This window comes from Marmota flaviventris, chromosome 1, assembly GCF_047511675.1.
Source record: "Marmota flaviventris isolate mMarFla1 chromosome 1, mMarFla1.hap1, whole genome shotgun sequence".
Classification (NCBI taxonomy): domain Eukaryota; kingdom Metazoa; phylum Chordata; class Mammalia; order Rodentia; family Sciuridae; genus Marmota; species Marmota flaviventris.
The window spans coordinates 165,010,375-165,025,384 of NC_092498.1; the positions used below are offsets into that span (position 1 = coordinate 165,010,375).

At 37.4% G+C, this 15,010-nt stretch overlaps 2 protein-coding genes across 2 annotated transcripts in view; one reads left to right on the forward strand and one right to left on the reverse strand.

Annotated features, from left to right (window-relative positions):
- The first annotated feature begins 13 nt into the window (after positions 1-13).
- On the forward strand, positions 14-1,661 carry Spcs1 (signal peptidase complex subunit 1). The gene is made up of 4 exons (XM_027947796.3): positions 14-332; positions 630-689; positions 773-859; positions 1,279-1,661. The coding sequence occupies exons 1-4, from the start codon at positions 120-122 to the stop codon at positions 1,402-1,404; spliced, it is 486 nt and encodes a 161-aa protein (XP_027803597.1). The 5' UTR covers positions 14-119; the 3' UTR covers positions 1,405-1,661.
- Positions 1,662-3,858: 2,197 nt separating this feature from the next.
- Positions 3,859-15,010, reverse strand: part of Nek4 (NIMA related kinase 4) — a 30,333-nt gene continuing 19,181 nt past the window's right edge. Inside the window, exons 8-15 of the mRNA XM_027947849.2 lie at positions 14,621-14,770; positions 13,712-13,903; positions 12,943-13,009; positions 11,747-11,853; positions 10,617-10,705; positions 8,262-8,467; positions 7,271-7,404; positions 3,859-5,053 (exon numbers count right to left, since the gene is read on the reverse strand). Coding sequence (XP_027803650.1) covers positions 4,961-5,053; positions 7,271-7,404; positions 8,262-8,467; positions 10,617-10,705; positions 11,747-11,853; positions 12,943-13,009; positions 13,712-13,903; positions 14,621-14,770 — 1,038 coding nt within the window. The 3' untranslated portion in view covers positions 3,859-4,960. The remainder of the gene's footprint in view (positions 5,054-7,270; positions 7,405-8,261; positions 8,468-10,616; positions 10,706-11,746; positions 11,854-12,942; positions 13,010-13,711; positions 13,904-14,620; positions 14,771-15,010) is intronic.

Consider the following 15,010-nt stretch of genomic DNA (forward strand, 5'->3'; position numbering starts at 1 on the left):
CAGCAGCACTGACGGCGAACCCCTCGCGGGTGCGTAATGCCTCAGCCCGGTCGTTGCCTCATTCCTCGCGGACCGTGCGCCGGGCTGCGGCCAATTTGGAAGGCACCAGTCACCTAGCGATGCCGCGGGGCGGGGCCACGGTCTATCCCGGCTCGGCGGACACATCCGTTTCCGGGGCCGCAGCCATCACACAGCGCGGCTCTGTTCGCCCTCCGGGCGACACACGTCCTCAGACTCTGAAAGCTGAGCTTCAGTGTCCGTCGCTCTCGCTCTGCTCTCCGCCTACTAAGTCGACCATGCTGGAACATCTGAGCTCGCTGCCCACACAGATGGTGAGATGCTGCCACAGGATCCCAGCCCGCTACGCTAAAGCCGGTGCTGAGCGGCTCACAGCCTAAGGGGTTACTCTCCAACCTCTTTCGCGAATTGTGCCTCTCGGGTCCTCTTCCCTTCCCCAAAAAGGATTTCCCTTGTCGGTGTTCCGTTAGGACGCGCAAGCTCCCCCAGGAAACTCAAAATTTAAACCCCTGATCTTAGTGTTTGCCTTGCCGAAGTGGTGAGTTCCGGGCGCCAAGTGTACCTCCTCGGTGGTGGAACCAATTCCTTTTTTTCCTCTCCATTACCTCTAGGATTATAAGGGCCAGAAGCTAGCTGAACAGATGTTTCAGGGAATTATTCTTTTTTCTGCAGTAAGTATTGGTTTTACATTTAATCTTTTTTAATCGCCCCCTCCCAAGCTTGTCTGTATTTAATATACTTTGTTTGTCTCTAGATAGTTGGATTTATCTACGGGTACGTGGCTGAACAGTTCGGATGGACGGTCTATATAGTTATGGCCGGATTTGCTTTTTCCTGTTTGGTAAGAAATTTGTGGATATTTGAGTGTTAGTAGCAACATAAGTTTTCTGAGTTGGGTTGCTTTGATTGCCCCTGAGAACCACAACCAGCTCTTTTTTCATGTTTCCCATCAGTGTTTCTCCTATCACTGAAAAAGTGGAATGTCAAGTAGTGTCTGATTGTGTAAGCTGCATACAAAGGTACATCTTCCTTTGGCAGCTACTTCAGGCAAGAGTCAAAGCTAGCAAGAATTTTGCACAGTGCTCACATTGCCTCCTTAAAGTGTCTTGTCTGGACAATGTGACTCAAAACTTTTACAGGAATATCAGTTGTTGCCTTGGTTAGAATAGGCATTATTTTGGAACCAGGCATTATACATAAAAATAGTCTTTTAAACTTTTAATACATATAATTTATCCATTTTTCTCTGTTCTGGCCTAGCTGACACTTCCTCCATGGCCCATCTATCGCCGACATCCCCTCAAGTGGTTACCTGTTCAAGACTCATGCACAGAAGACAAGAAACCAGGGGACAGAAAAATTAAGAGGCATGCTAAAAATAACTGATTTGGGTTCTCATGACTTACCACCTGCTTTTGTTCCAGTTGCTTTCATATGCAAACATGAGCTGAAATCACCTATGCTCTTACAGCACAGATGGGTGTAAATTTAGTTGTCATTTATATTTCACTTCTAACCCAGTTGTGTTTTGGTTTATAAATATTTTAGACCTTATCTTATTCTGAAATGGAGAACAGAAAACAAAAGTATGCAGTGTTTCTTTCAGGTATGCATAAATAATGAATAAATGCCTCATAAAAGTACAGTTTGTCGAAGTTTTATAATACATTGGGTCAAACTTTTTAAAACTCACCCATGTCTAAAGGGCCATTGGTTGTTTGTTCTGCAAGTTTATTAGTAAAACCTAAAGTTATGGTTCTAAAAATATAAGCACCATATTCTGTAGTTGGAAGTTCTTAGTTTACTATTCTTAACAATAGTAAACCCTTCTGAAGATTTACTAATGTAAATCTGTGGCAAAATGAATATTTTAGTAGCCCTAAAATAAGAGCTGTTGTTAAGCAGAAAACATTTAATCTCTGTTTTACTTAAAGGTGGACCAAAGTGAAAACCTACAAAGCTATAAATTCCTTCTAATGTGGGAATGGCAGTAGGAAGATTATTTAAAGTAATGTTATATTTCTCAGTACCAGGGCATAGGACTTCAAATTATGAGTTTAAGAAAATATCAAAGATAATACAGTAAAAATGAGTTAAATATTTTTTTTAAGGTAAGAAAAAAATCACTGGACACGGTTATGTACCCTACAAACTACTTCAAGCTACTGAGGAGGCTGAGATAGGAGGATCACAGGTTCGAGGCCAGCCTGAGTCACTGAGACCCTGTCTTAAAAAGGGATAGGGATGCAGCTAAGTGGTAAAGCCCCTGGGTTCAGTCCTACTACCATAAAAAAAATGGGGGGGGGGGGGGATTAAGACAGAAATAAGAACAAACACATCATTAAGTATAATAAATGTGATTAGTTAGAAGCTCCCAGTTACCTCATGGTCTCAAAATGAATTCCAAAGTTTGAAAACAGGACAAAGGATATATTGGGCAGATATAAGCAGAAAGCAAGGTTAACAGTGAAAGAGGCTGAAATCCATAATTGGAGCAAAATAATAATAATCAATATACACTGAATACGATGTAAAGTATATAAACCACACTTAAATATACAAGAGTTTGGCAAAACTGCAGACCAATACTTTATCTTTCAGAATATGGCAGATCAAATAGGCTATATGGGAAGACTTTTCCACTTGTTCCCTGTTCCTGGAATGCCTTCCTTCAAATGCATAACTTACTTTCATCCTTTCACTGAGGTCTCTAACCAGATGTCACTATCTAAAAGAGCTTTCCCTACTGTTCACCTGAAACACAGTAGTTTGCCATACCTACTTAGTTTGCTGGATTGCGTGACATTTAATATATCTCACAACATATATTTGTTAATTGTTCTCACTAGAACATTGGCTCCATGGTAACAAAGACCCGGACTTAACAAATCGGTTCCTTGATCAAACTAGCCTCAATTCAAGAGCTTAATAGCCATATATATATATATATATATATATATATATATATATATATATTTATTTATAAGACTAGTGGCTACCATATTTTGAACCATGCAAAATTTTGCTGAAATATTTGATAAGTGATTTTGCATATAACAATTTACCTTTATTGAATGCCAATAGGACCATTCCAATAATGGAAAAAAAATCCAAGAAATAGAGGTTAGGCTAGTACATGTGAGGCTTGCCTAGCATTGGGTTCGATCCTCAGCACCATATTAACAAAATAAATAAAGGTATTGTGTCCATTTACAAATAAAAAAATTTTTTTTAAAAGAGGTTAATGTAAAAAAGAGTATCTTATCAGTCTCTGAAATTCAGTCAAAGGTATAGTCAAAAAAACTGATAGACTTAAAGATTATTTTAAAAATTAATTAAGATACCCAGTAGCTCAGGAAGCTGTGGCAGGAGGATCCCAAGTTCAAAGCCTCAGCAACTTAGCAAGGTGCTAAACAATTCAGTGAGACTGAAATACTAAAAAGGGCTGGGGATGTGGCTCAGTGGTTAAGTGCCCCTGACTTAAATATCTGGTACCAAAAAAAAAAGATGATAAAAAGTGAATTAAATATTCAAGGAAAAAAAATACAAAATAACCAAGACAGTAGGATGAAAATATTTTGATAAAAATAAACAACATGAGAATAAGAAAGTATGTATAGATGAGATTCTTTTGATTCTAAAAACAATTAGTACTACTTTATACCAATGACTATGGAGAAAAATGTGGATCTCTAAAACATGCAAGAAGAGGTAAGCAGGAAGACCAATAGTTTGCCAAAAATTGGCTCCCACCCAGGCACTGAGAGTAGATGGTCTTACAAGTTCTCTAGCAAACCCTGATAGTAAAAATAAGAGCTCTCAGAAACTCAACTGTGAGAATTGTAAAGGCAGGGAGTATTGTTTTATTCACCACGATATCTCTAGCTCCTGACATAACACTAGGCACATAGGTAAAATTAAATAAAAACTTAAGAACTAAAAGAGAACATTTTTATTGTGTAATTTTCAAAGAAAATAAGGCACATTTTTATAGAAACTGAAAACATCTGGAACAGTATTTATTTTTAGAGTCCCTTGAATGCAGAAGGAAAAATTTACTAATCAGAACATATTTGATGAAAACTATTTAATAGAAGAAGAGTATGACTTCTTATTAAACAATAAAATGTGATATAAAATTCTACATTTAAAACACGGAAAGACAACCAATATCTTGATATACACGAAGACAAACTTCCAGAGACAAATATTATATATATCCTTATGTATATCCAATTTAACAAAAAACTTTTGACTAGAAAAGTGATTAAGAGATTTTTTCACTGATGGAGAAATAAATCTAACAAAACTAGTATGTGAAAACAATGATTTACAAAACCAAAATACTTTAGATTCACTTGTATACCCTAAGTGAGGCTCATGTTACATGAAAACATTAAACATCCATCAAAGTGTAAAAACAGGATCTAGCTGCTCAAATACCACATAGAACTTCATTTTCTTTAAATCTACCCCCAGAATAGTGAATTGATTTTTTTTTCTTTTAAATAATGGCAACTATTCCCTAAAGTTATTAAAAATAGCAGATGTTATCACTGGACATATTATTTCATTTGTTTCTCTGTTGTTTTTATCACTATAGTACAATATAAAACTTCTAATCCAATGTTTTATGGTCCTGTGTTCAAGCTAATTAACACCTCAAAAAAAAAGTTATAGATATAAACTTTAAATGGTTTAAGGCTCAGTAAACAGTAACCAAAAAAGCAACATTTTCCCTCAGGAATATGAAAGTCAAAGATTTTTTTTTTCTTTTGTGAACTTGCTTCATATTACTCTGTTCCATCCAATTTTTTTCTAGTTAGAAAACCCCAGAGATATAAAAGGGTGGTGAATGGCTTTATGACAACTGTTACAGTTTGTTTTTAAAGCCCCAAACTTTGAAAATAGGTCTTTAGAGCTGGAAGATTAGAACAAGTTCTCAAAATTTCACATTTTCTTCAAAAAATTTCAACTGGCGAGCTTTCACACTATAAGTTGTATATTTTTCACCCATGTGCTCTTGTAAACGTACCTATTTTGGGAAACAAAAAGAAAATCAGTATGTAATAATAAAAATAATTTCTAGAATCTTAGTAGGACTTTTATGAGCATGATACCCAAGGTGGAAACCATATAGGAAAATATTAATGGCTCTATTTACATAAAAATTTAAAAGTTCAAGATTTTTTAAAAAGTCATAATAAAAGAGCAAAGTATGGAAAATATTTGCAATGTTCATGCCAAAGGGTTAGTAACATTAACATAGAAGGAGGTCTGGGGCTGGGGTTGTAGCTCAGTGGTAGAGCGCTTGCCTAGCACACATGAAGCACTGGGTTCAATCCTCAGCACCACATAAAAATAAATAAAGGTATAAAAAAAGGAGGGGTTCTTAGAATCAACAAACCCCAATAATTCTAGAATACCAGAATTGATAAAAACTCAATTCATTTATATATGTATATAAATGTAAATCCCATACATTTGTAGAACAGTCATACAGGTAACAAATTAGCCAATACATAAAGTTCAACCTATTGGGTGCAGTGGCACACGCCTCTAATCTTAGTGGCTCGGGAGGCTGAGACAGGAGGATCAATTCAAAGCTAGCCTCAGCAACTTAGCGAGATCCTGCCACTAAATAAAATATAAAAAAGGGCTGGGGATGTGATTCAGTGGTTAAGGACCCCTGGGTTTAATCCCTGGTAACAAAAACAACAACAAAAAAGTTAACCTGATTAATAATCAAAAAAGTATTGTTGGGGCTGGAGCTTAGTGGCAGGGTGCTTGCCTAGCACACGTGAGGTATTGGGTTTGATTCTTAGTACCGCATACAAAAATAAGCAAATAAAATAAAGGCATGCTGTCCATTTACAACTTCAAAAAAAAAATAGTACTGTGTGTGGACTGGGGGTGTGACTCGGTGGTACAGTACCTGCTTGAGGCCCTGGGTTCAATTCCACACACACAAATAAAAGTATGATATGACTTTTAATGTATATCTATTCAAAGAAATGCTTGAAATTAAAAGAACAGTAATGTTAAGCAGGTATCATGTACCTCTGATTCAGTGTACAGAGGACACATGATTTTTGTGATGCTCCTGACAAAAATATATAACTTCAATGCATTCATGAGAAACCAGAAAAATCCAAACAAATTGACATCTCATAAAGCACATGGGCTATATTCTTCAGCAATGTCAAAATCAAAAAACAGACACAAGAAATCTTCCAAATTAAAAGACATAACTAAACACAAATGAAATCCTGATTGGCTCCACATTTCACATGAGAGCATAAGGAACTCTGCAGATACTCAGTGAAAGTGATGAAAATTATTTTAAATAAGTCATTTAAGGTCTAGAAATGGTTCTAGGGCATACAGCATATGAAGAAATGTTTATTCAAGAAAATCTTAAGTCTGTAAGAATAGTGAGTCAGTGGTATGTGAATTGAGACCAACCACCATTCTTCCCTTCCCAAAACTATTATAGACTGATGAAGCCAAGAACACAGGCCTCTTTCCCATCAGCTCCCAGTTGAAAGGCTCTATCTTCCTGGGCTGGGCAGGAGGACATTGGTCTATCTCATGCTTCTGCCTGTTGTTGAGGCTAAAATTCATGAAAGTGCAGCCAAGAAGTAGGAGCTCTTCCGCCCAGCCCAGACCTGTAGGAGGGAGGCTAAGAAAACCAGAGACTACTGCTTCATCCCCTACCCCTTCCCAGGTGTGCATCCAAGAAAACAGAATCCACACCAAAATGTCTACATGAGTGTTCATAGCACCATTATTCATAAAGTATTCCACAAAAAGTAGAAACCACTCAAATGTCTATAATGAACATATAATGAAATATTATTTGGCCATAAAAAGCACTGATACATACTATAACATGGATGAATCTTGAAAACATTATGCTAAATGAAACAAAACATAAAAGACCACATATTTTCTTATGTCCCCATTTATATGAATTTTCCAGAATAGGCAAATCTGTATATAGAGAAATATTCATGGTTGCTTAGAGTGTTGGAGATTTAGGAGACAATGGGGAATGACTGCTAACAGGTACAAGGGTTCTTTGGGGTAATATTCTAACAAAGATTGTATGATTGTACAACTCTGTGACACTAAAAACTATTGAAATGAATACTTTAAATAGGTAAATTGTATGGAAATGAATTATAGTTCAGAAAGTCGCTAAGCAAATTTTATAACATAAGCAGCTCGAAAAAGCTAATAAGACACTCACCTCTCTCTCCAATTCATTCTCCTCTTCTAAAAGATCATATACCTGCTCTAAAAGCTGGACTCCCAAGCCCCTGATGACATCCGCTCTCAAGACTTCAACTATTCTTCTGATCTTTTCAGAACCTGGCATTATAGCTAAAAATCAATAACAAAACCAGGAAATAATAAACATTTCAACACTACAACAAGAAAAACACAATATCACAATGGTTTTTAAAAAATCTTATTAGGCATGGTGATACACGCCTGTAATCCCAGCAACTCAGGAGGCTGAGGTAGGATTGCAAGTTTGAAGTCAGCCTTTATAGGGATTAAAGGCATATGCCAACAGTGCAATCGGGAAACTGCTGAGGCAGGGGGATTGTGAATTCAAGGCCAGCTGGACAACTTAGTGAGACCCTGTCTTAAAATTTAAATAAGGGATGGGTATGTAGTTCAGTGGTACAGCACCTCTGGATTCAACCCCTAATATTGAAAAAACAATAACAAAAACAAAAACTTTATATATGAACTTAAGCTTCACGTCTCACTACTATCTCCCAACCTAAAAAAAAAAAAAAAAGAGTTATTGGGTTATTTACATTTACTTTTGTTTTTTTAAATAACTTTATTTATTTATGTGGTGCTGAGGTTCGATCCCAGTGCCTCGCACGTGCTAGGCAAGCACTCTACATTTACTTTTTTTTTTTAATAGTTTTTTAATATCTTTATTTTGTTTATTTTTATGTGGTGCTGAGGATCGAACCCAGGGCCTCGCACGTGCTAGATGAGTGCTCTACTACTGAGCCACAATCCCAGCCCCCCTATATTACTTTTAAAAATTAATTTTCATGCAACTTTTCAAGTATATCTATTGCATAAAATGAGAGATACCTTTTATGGAGATATTCAAATGAAATTAAAAACAAATTTATAAATATTAGCTCTTTGGTTTGACACATTATTCTAACAAACACATTTTCTAGTTTGGTGTAAAAGAATAAACTGATCACCTGAAGGCAGCTCTTTAAATTGGAGTTCCTCTGTCTCTTGGGCCACTTTTCCATGAAGCACCAGCGTGTCCCGATATTTTCGATGAAGTTTAAATTCTGACACTGGATTTGGTAATGCAAGATCTTCACAGCTCTCTTTAGAATCCAGCTTAAGGGTCTCAGTCATCAGTTGTACCAAGTCACTCATTTCATTTGTATGACTTTTCCTATTAAAAAAGAAAATCTCCTTGTTATTTACTTGGCTTTGTGAGAATTTTTCACTAAAAGTTAGATACAGCTAGGCACAGTGGTACACACTTGTAATCCCAGTGACTAGGAAGGCTAAAGCAGAAAAAGGTTAGGCTGGGCAACTTGGTGAGACCTTGACTCAGTGGTAGAGTACCACTGGGTTCAATCCCCAGTACAACACACACACACACACACACACATACACACACACACAAAATTAGATGCAATGACATTTAAAGAGTTCTGCTTCTGGGCTGGAGTTGTGGCTCAGTGGTAGGGCGCTTGCCTAGCAAGCACAAGGCCCTGGGTTCGATCCTCAGCACCACATACAAACAAATAAAGGTATTGTGTCCAACTACAACTAAAATAAATAAATAAATATTAAAAAAAGAGTTCTGCTTCCTAATACCCACATAAGCTCATACAGACTGACCCTTCCACAAAAATAACTATAAACTCTTAGTAATATTAAAAAATTAACAAAAACAAAATTTACATACCAGATGGAGAATGAACAAAATTTGCAGGCAGAGTCTAGAAAACAGTCAACCCTTTTTAATATAAGGGCAGTCATAAGCAGCTCAGAGCACAAAAGAAAACCCACAATCTTTCTGGCCTGAAGAACGAAAGGACAGAGTTCAAGACAACCATGCCAGGAAATTTTCCAAGAAAATCAGGAATCTTGGAAAGGAGAAGATATGAAAGAAGCAACCCTCGATTTTGTGTGCAAATTCTGCCCAGCCATTCTTCTCCATTTCCAAGTAACTTAACTACATCCAAATACAAAGAATATTTAAAGAGGGCTGGTGTTATAGCTCAGTGGTGGAGCATTTGCCTCACCTTGTGAGGCACTGGGTTCGATCCTCAGCACCAAATAAAAATAAAAGATATATTGTGTCCACCTACCGCTTAAAAAGAAAAAAAAGAAAAGGAAAAAAAGAGCTGGGTACAATGGCACACATCTATAATCCCAGCAGCTTGAGAGGCTGAGATAGAAGGATGGTGAGTTCAAAGCCAGCCTCAACAACAGGGAGGCCCTAAATAGCTCAGTGAGACCCCCATCTCTAAACAAAATACAAAATAGGGCTGGGGATGGGCTCAGTGATTGAGTGCCCCTGAGTTCAATCCCCAGTACCCCACCTCCTGCAAAAAAAAAAAGAATATTTAAAGAAACACAGGAATACTAGTCCTCAATGGTATAAATTCACTGGATCTGGCATCTAGTCCAAAATTCCGTAAATGTAGAGAAGCAGGAAAACATCACCTATTTGTGAAAAGAAAAAAACTGGTTAATAGAAACAGACCCAGAAGTGACACAAGTGATAGTATTAGTAGTGAGGACATTCAAGTGGTTATTATAAATATATTCCAAATAGCCAAGGTAGACAAAAACAAACATTAAGGAGAGAGCCACAGAAGATATTAAAAAACACCCAAAACAAACTTTTTTTTTTTTTTTGGCTGTACTGGGATTGAACCCAGAGTACTCTACCATTGAGCTACATCCTCAGTGCTTTTTATTTTGAAACAGGTTCTCCCTATGATGCCCAGGCTGGCCTAAAATTTGCAATCCTCCTGCCTCAGCCTCCCCAGTCACTTGGATTACAGGTGTGTGTCATGGCATCTAGCCCAAACTGAACTTCTAGAGATGAAAAATATAATGTGTTAATGGGATAGGATTAATAGATTATAAAGTGCAGAAGAAAAAAGATTAGTGGACTCAAAGATACAACAATAGGATCTATGAAAAAGAAACAAAAAAAGAAAAAAGAATGGACAGTACATCAGTGAACTGTTGGACAACTTAAATAATCCAATATACATGTAATTAGAATCCCCAAGAGAATGAGAGGAGGTCCAAAAAAATTGAGAAGAAATAATGTCTAAAATTTTTCCAAATGTGATGAAAACTACAAAACCTAGATCCAAAAAGATATCCTACAAGAATTCTGAATGAAAATTAGATGTGTTCTTAGAAGAAATATTTTTTGCTCTAGCATGTATCACAAACCATTTATAATGTTATCAATGAGAGTACTATAGGTCAAAATACTACTATAAATATACATTTAGGATAGTTCAACCAGAAATAGTTTCTGAAGGGAGACAGAAAAGTTAAGAACTTACCCTTCTCTGGAATCCCCATCTGACTTATCAGTTGAACTTGTAGAAGAACTTAACTCATCCTCAGACAGGCAATGAATCATTTTTCTTTCCTATTAATATTTGGGAAAAAAACAAAATTCCACATAAAAATACAATTAGAATGTTAATACATTAAATAGTGTTAGATGCAATGACTCGACCCAAAATATTCCTACATGCAATAGAACAGGAGAAACAGATATCAAAATTGAATTAACTTTGATGCCCCAGTTCACTCATGAAGTTCACAAGTGAAGCCTAAGGACTATCAATAGGAGAAGTTTTACAAAACCTCGAGGAGTCTCAGCTGTGAAAAAATTTCCTCTACAGAGGAAAGTGAAGGACTGATGCTAGTGTCTCAACTCCCAGGCAGAAGGCCTGTCCCATAAGAAATGTTGGCATTTTAAACTAGATAGAATGCCACCTAAATCAAGGCAACTTCAGCTTGATCATATATGAGATCATTACAGTGCTTTAAAGGGTTACCTCATATAGTTAACAAAAACCGTACAACTTTGGGAAATGGATATGGAAGCCTCAATTAATGAAATAAAAAATAATATCATTAAAGTAACAACACCTTCGTTATATTCAAAGGGTAAAGCAAATTAATCCCCAGGGTATTATACAGAAAGATAAACCTGGGTTAACCACTATTTGCCCATTTAGCCTCCAATGGTGTCCCTACCTCATCCATAAGCAAGAAGTCAACTAAATTGGCACAAACAGGACACCGAGGAATAATGATTAGCAAATGAAATTAAAATCTAACCACATGGTTGGGTATTATATTAGTAACACTGCAGACAGAATAAGCAAAGTATTGAGTAGTGGAAGCTTTTAGGAAGTCTGTGTTAAAGATTACCTAAGAAATACTTTTAACTAGACAGCCAATTGTTTGGAAGAATGCCTGAAAACTTTATACTCTTAATGGGTCAAAGAATATCCTTCTAATTATCGTTGACCAGTTCCTCTCTTTATCCAGAGTGAAAAGGTATAATTTAACCAGCCCAGTCCCTGAAATAAATGGAGCTGACACTTATAAGATTTACTGCATTGGGATTCCCACATGTAGACATGTCCACTTTTCCCCTTAGGAGGGTGTAAGGCACCTGAGTGATGCTGCAGTCAGAAGAGAACCGTCGGGCAGGGATGCGCTGGCTTTCCTGCTGCAGTTTCCCTGGCCCCACTGCACTCAGAGATGTTCTCACTGAAGGGCCTGAAAAAATGAACACCCCCCACCCCAGCAGTTGTTTGTGGTGGGCTGATATCAACTGAAGAGGGCTTTGCACTGGGTATAGAAGATAACCCAGCAACAGCCAGCCAGAAATAACTGAAACAGAATATTCGTCATCGCTCTTGTATCTGGCACCTCAGTTCAAATCTTAGTTCCAGGTCTACCAGCTTTGTGACCTTGGGCAAATTACTTAACCCCTCAGAACTTCAGTTTTTTTCCCCTGGCAAAAAGGGGATAATGCTGCCTATCTTTGGCAGTTACTATAAATATAAAATGAGATAATGCCCTAAAGATGCTTACCATAATTGCTAGACACATAATTAGCTTCTAGAGACATATTAGCATTCAATAAATGGAAACTGCTAATACTGTTTAGCCTAGAGCAGCACCATTCTCCTGGCTTCCTCTCTGTTCCTGAGAGGACTTCTCTGAGCATCACACTTTGGACATGGAAACAATTTGACCATTCACTTGATTTCCAGTCTGAAATCTCCCAGAAGTGACTGCCACTCACAGCCCTCTTGCTTTGTGTGTGTGTGTGTGTGTGGTGCTGGGGATTGAATCCAGGGCCTTGTGCCTGCAAGGCAAGCACTCTACCAACTCAGCTGTATCTCCAACCCTTCCGCAATTTTTATTGGTGCATTATAGTTGTAAATAATGATGGAATTTATTGTTACATATTTGTACAAGCACACAATATAGCAATATAATTTGGCCAATATCATTCCCCAGCACTTCCCCCTTCCTTCCCCACCTCTTACTTTCCTATGATTTTTTAAAATTTTTTAATTTATTTTTATTTGTAGATGAACATAATACCTTTATTTTTTATTTTTTCGTGGTTCTGGGAATCAAAACCAGTGCCTCACGCATGCTTGGCAAGTGCCTTACCACTGAGCCACAACCCCAGCCTTTTTTTAAAAAAAGGTTAAGAAATTTCACAAACTCTTCAATTTTCCCAATGGATTACTGCTGCTTAAAAGTCTTAACACCTCACAATCAGAACCTGTGCAATACCCATAAGCCAAGGCATCAACTGCCATGTAGATCAAGAAAAGAGGTCACATTCACCTGAGGGGAACATCTCTTCCTGGGACTGCTTTAATCGCCTCCTCTCTCTGGCTGATAATGGTCGGTCCTTTAAAGAAAGTCAGAGTCATTTCCATTCCTATTCATTATTTTTATAAAACCTATACTACAATGCATGACTGGCCTTAAGAAAAAGGGCCTGCAGTGGACTTTAAAGGAGTATCCCCTGGAAACCCACCCTTCTCAAAGTTACACCTTTCCTCAAGGAATGATCACAGACCTCATTTCTGGGACATGATCATTTTTGGAAAGGCAAAATGGACTTTTTATATTCGGAATCTTAAATTCAGAATCTACACAGTCTCCTTAATTAACTGGAAGTGACTATTTCTGAAACCACAGAATCTGTCCATTTCAATCAAAGCTTTTCTGAGAATCACAAATCTGTCCCAAGGTTTGGCAAAAAGCAGGGCTAAGATGCTTTACTGCAAAACTTCAAAATATGTGCTGGAGCTGGGCATGGTGGTGCATGCCTGTAATCCAAGTAACTCAGGAAGCTGAGGTAGGAGGATCACAAGTTCAAAGCCAATCTCAGCAACTTAGAGAGGTCCTAATCAACTTAGTGAGACCGTGTCTCTAAATAAAAAACAAAAAGGGGCTGGGGATGTGGCGCAGTGGTTAAGCACCCCTCAGTTCAATCCGTGGTATCAAAAACAAACAAACAAACAAACAAACAAAATAGGTGCAGGATTTTATAACCAAAAAGCTTTATAAGAGGGCTTTAAAATATCCAATATACACTCCCACAAACCTTTTTTTTTTCCATGAGTGTTTGTTGCTGGGAATTTCCACAAACTTTTAATGACATTTCACTGCTCCTTGAACTGCTCACAGACTCAATGACCATTCTGCTTGGGTTTTCAGCATTTTGTTGTGTTGATATAATAGCCACTTCTCCAACAGAGGGATGAGAAGGCAAAAGTTGAGGAGGTACCTGTTGGAACTAAATTAATTTAAAGGAAGAGAGTATCAGTTTTATATATACCACCTCCAAAGTTACCCTATTGGAAAGTTCCCTATGTATTTGTCAGTAATTTGCCCTTAATAATTTTAAAACATTGCATTGTTTATTTTTGTTGTTGTTTTGTTTTTTTTTAAAGAGATTCTGTCAAAAGTGAATGACTATCTAAGAAGTTTATAGAAGTTACTTTAAGTAAGGAAGTGTCAATATGATATTGTGCAGAGAATGAAGGAAGAACTGTTCATCAATATAATAAGAAGAGCTCAAAGATTTACCCTCATTGGCCTGTTCCTTTAGCTCTCAAGATGACCTACCCATTTTTGCTGGGGAAGACAAACATCCTCACCATATTTCTAACTGGCCGATATTTGAAAACTCATATTAAGCATCTTGTCCTTGCTCCCCACTGGGGATTGAACTCAGAGAGGATCTACCACTAAGCTACATTCCCAGCCCTTTTTTATTTTATTTTGACACAGAGCCTCACTAAATTGCCAGGCTGACTTGGAACTTCCAATCCTCTGCCTCAGCCTCCCAAGTACTGGGATTACGGGCATGCACCACTGCACCCAGCTACTCCTTGTATTTCTTATGTGTCTTTTTGGCAACTGTTAACTGTTCTAAATGGAAATCAAGCTTCTCAGAGTCTGTCTCCTAAATAGTAGCACCATAACTTACTGCAAAGAGATCTCTACTGACCTGGCTCTTTCCTCCACTGTGCTCAGTCTGTTCTCTTTTCTTCTGCCGTCGTTGTCGAGACAGGGAAGGTTCAGAACCAGAGCTGTGTGGCTGTAAACCTGGGTGGATTGTGCCTTGTTTCTCCATAATACATTCACTATCAACTTGATCCTTAAAAACAATGAAATTACAAGAGTATACACAAAAGAACCTTACAGAATCATGAAACAGTCTTCTGAACTTCAAATGGCCAAAATACCTACTGTTAAAATTGCAAAATGAAAATGAAAGGGGCTCTCTTTCTCAAAATGAATGCATATTTACAGTGTTCACAGGCAAAGACAAAATGCTGATACCATCTAAATGTTCTGGATTCTTTTTAATTTTGCCCAAATAAAAATTATTTTTTTA

Excerpts from the sequence above, each read along its gene's own strand:
- Spcs1 (XM_027947796.3), top strand. The coding sequence starts at position 120 with ATGCCGCGGGGCGGGGCCACGGTCTATCCCGGCTCGGCGGACACATCC. Across the intron at positions 333-629 it reads GCTCGCTGCCCACACAGATG|GATTATAAGGGCCAGAAGCT; the intron begins GTGAGATGCTGC and ends CATTACCTCTAG. Across the intron at positions 860-1,278 it reads GATTTGCTTTTTCCTGTTTG|CTGACACTTCCTCCATGGCC; the intron begins GTAAGAAATTTG and ends GTTCTGGCCTAG.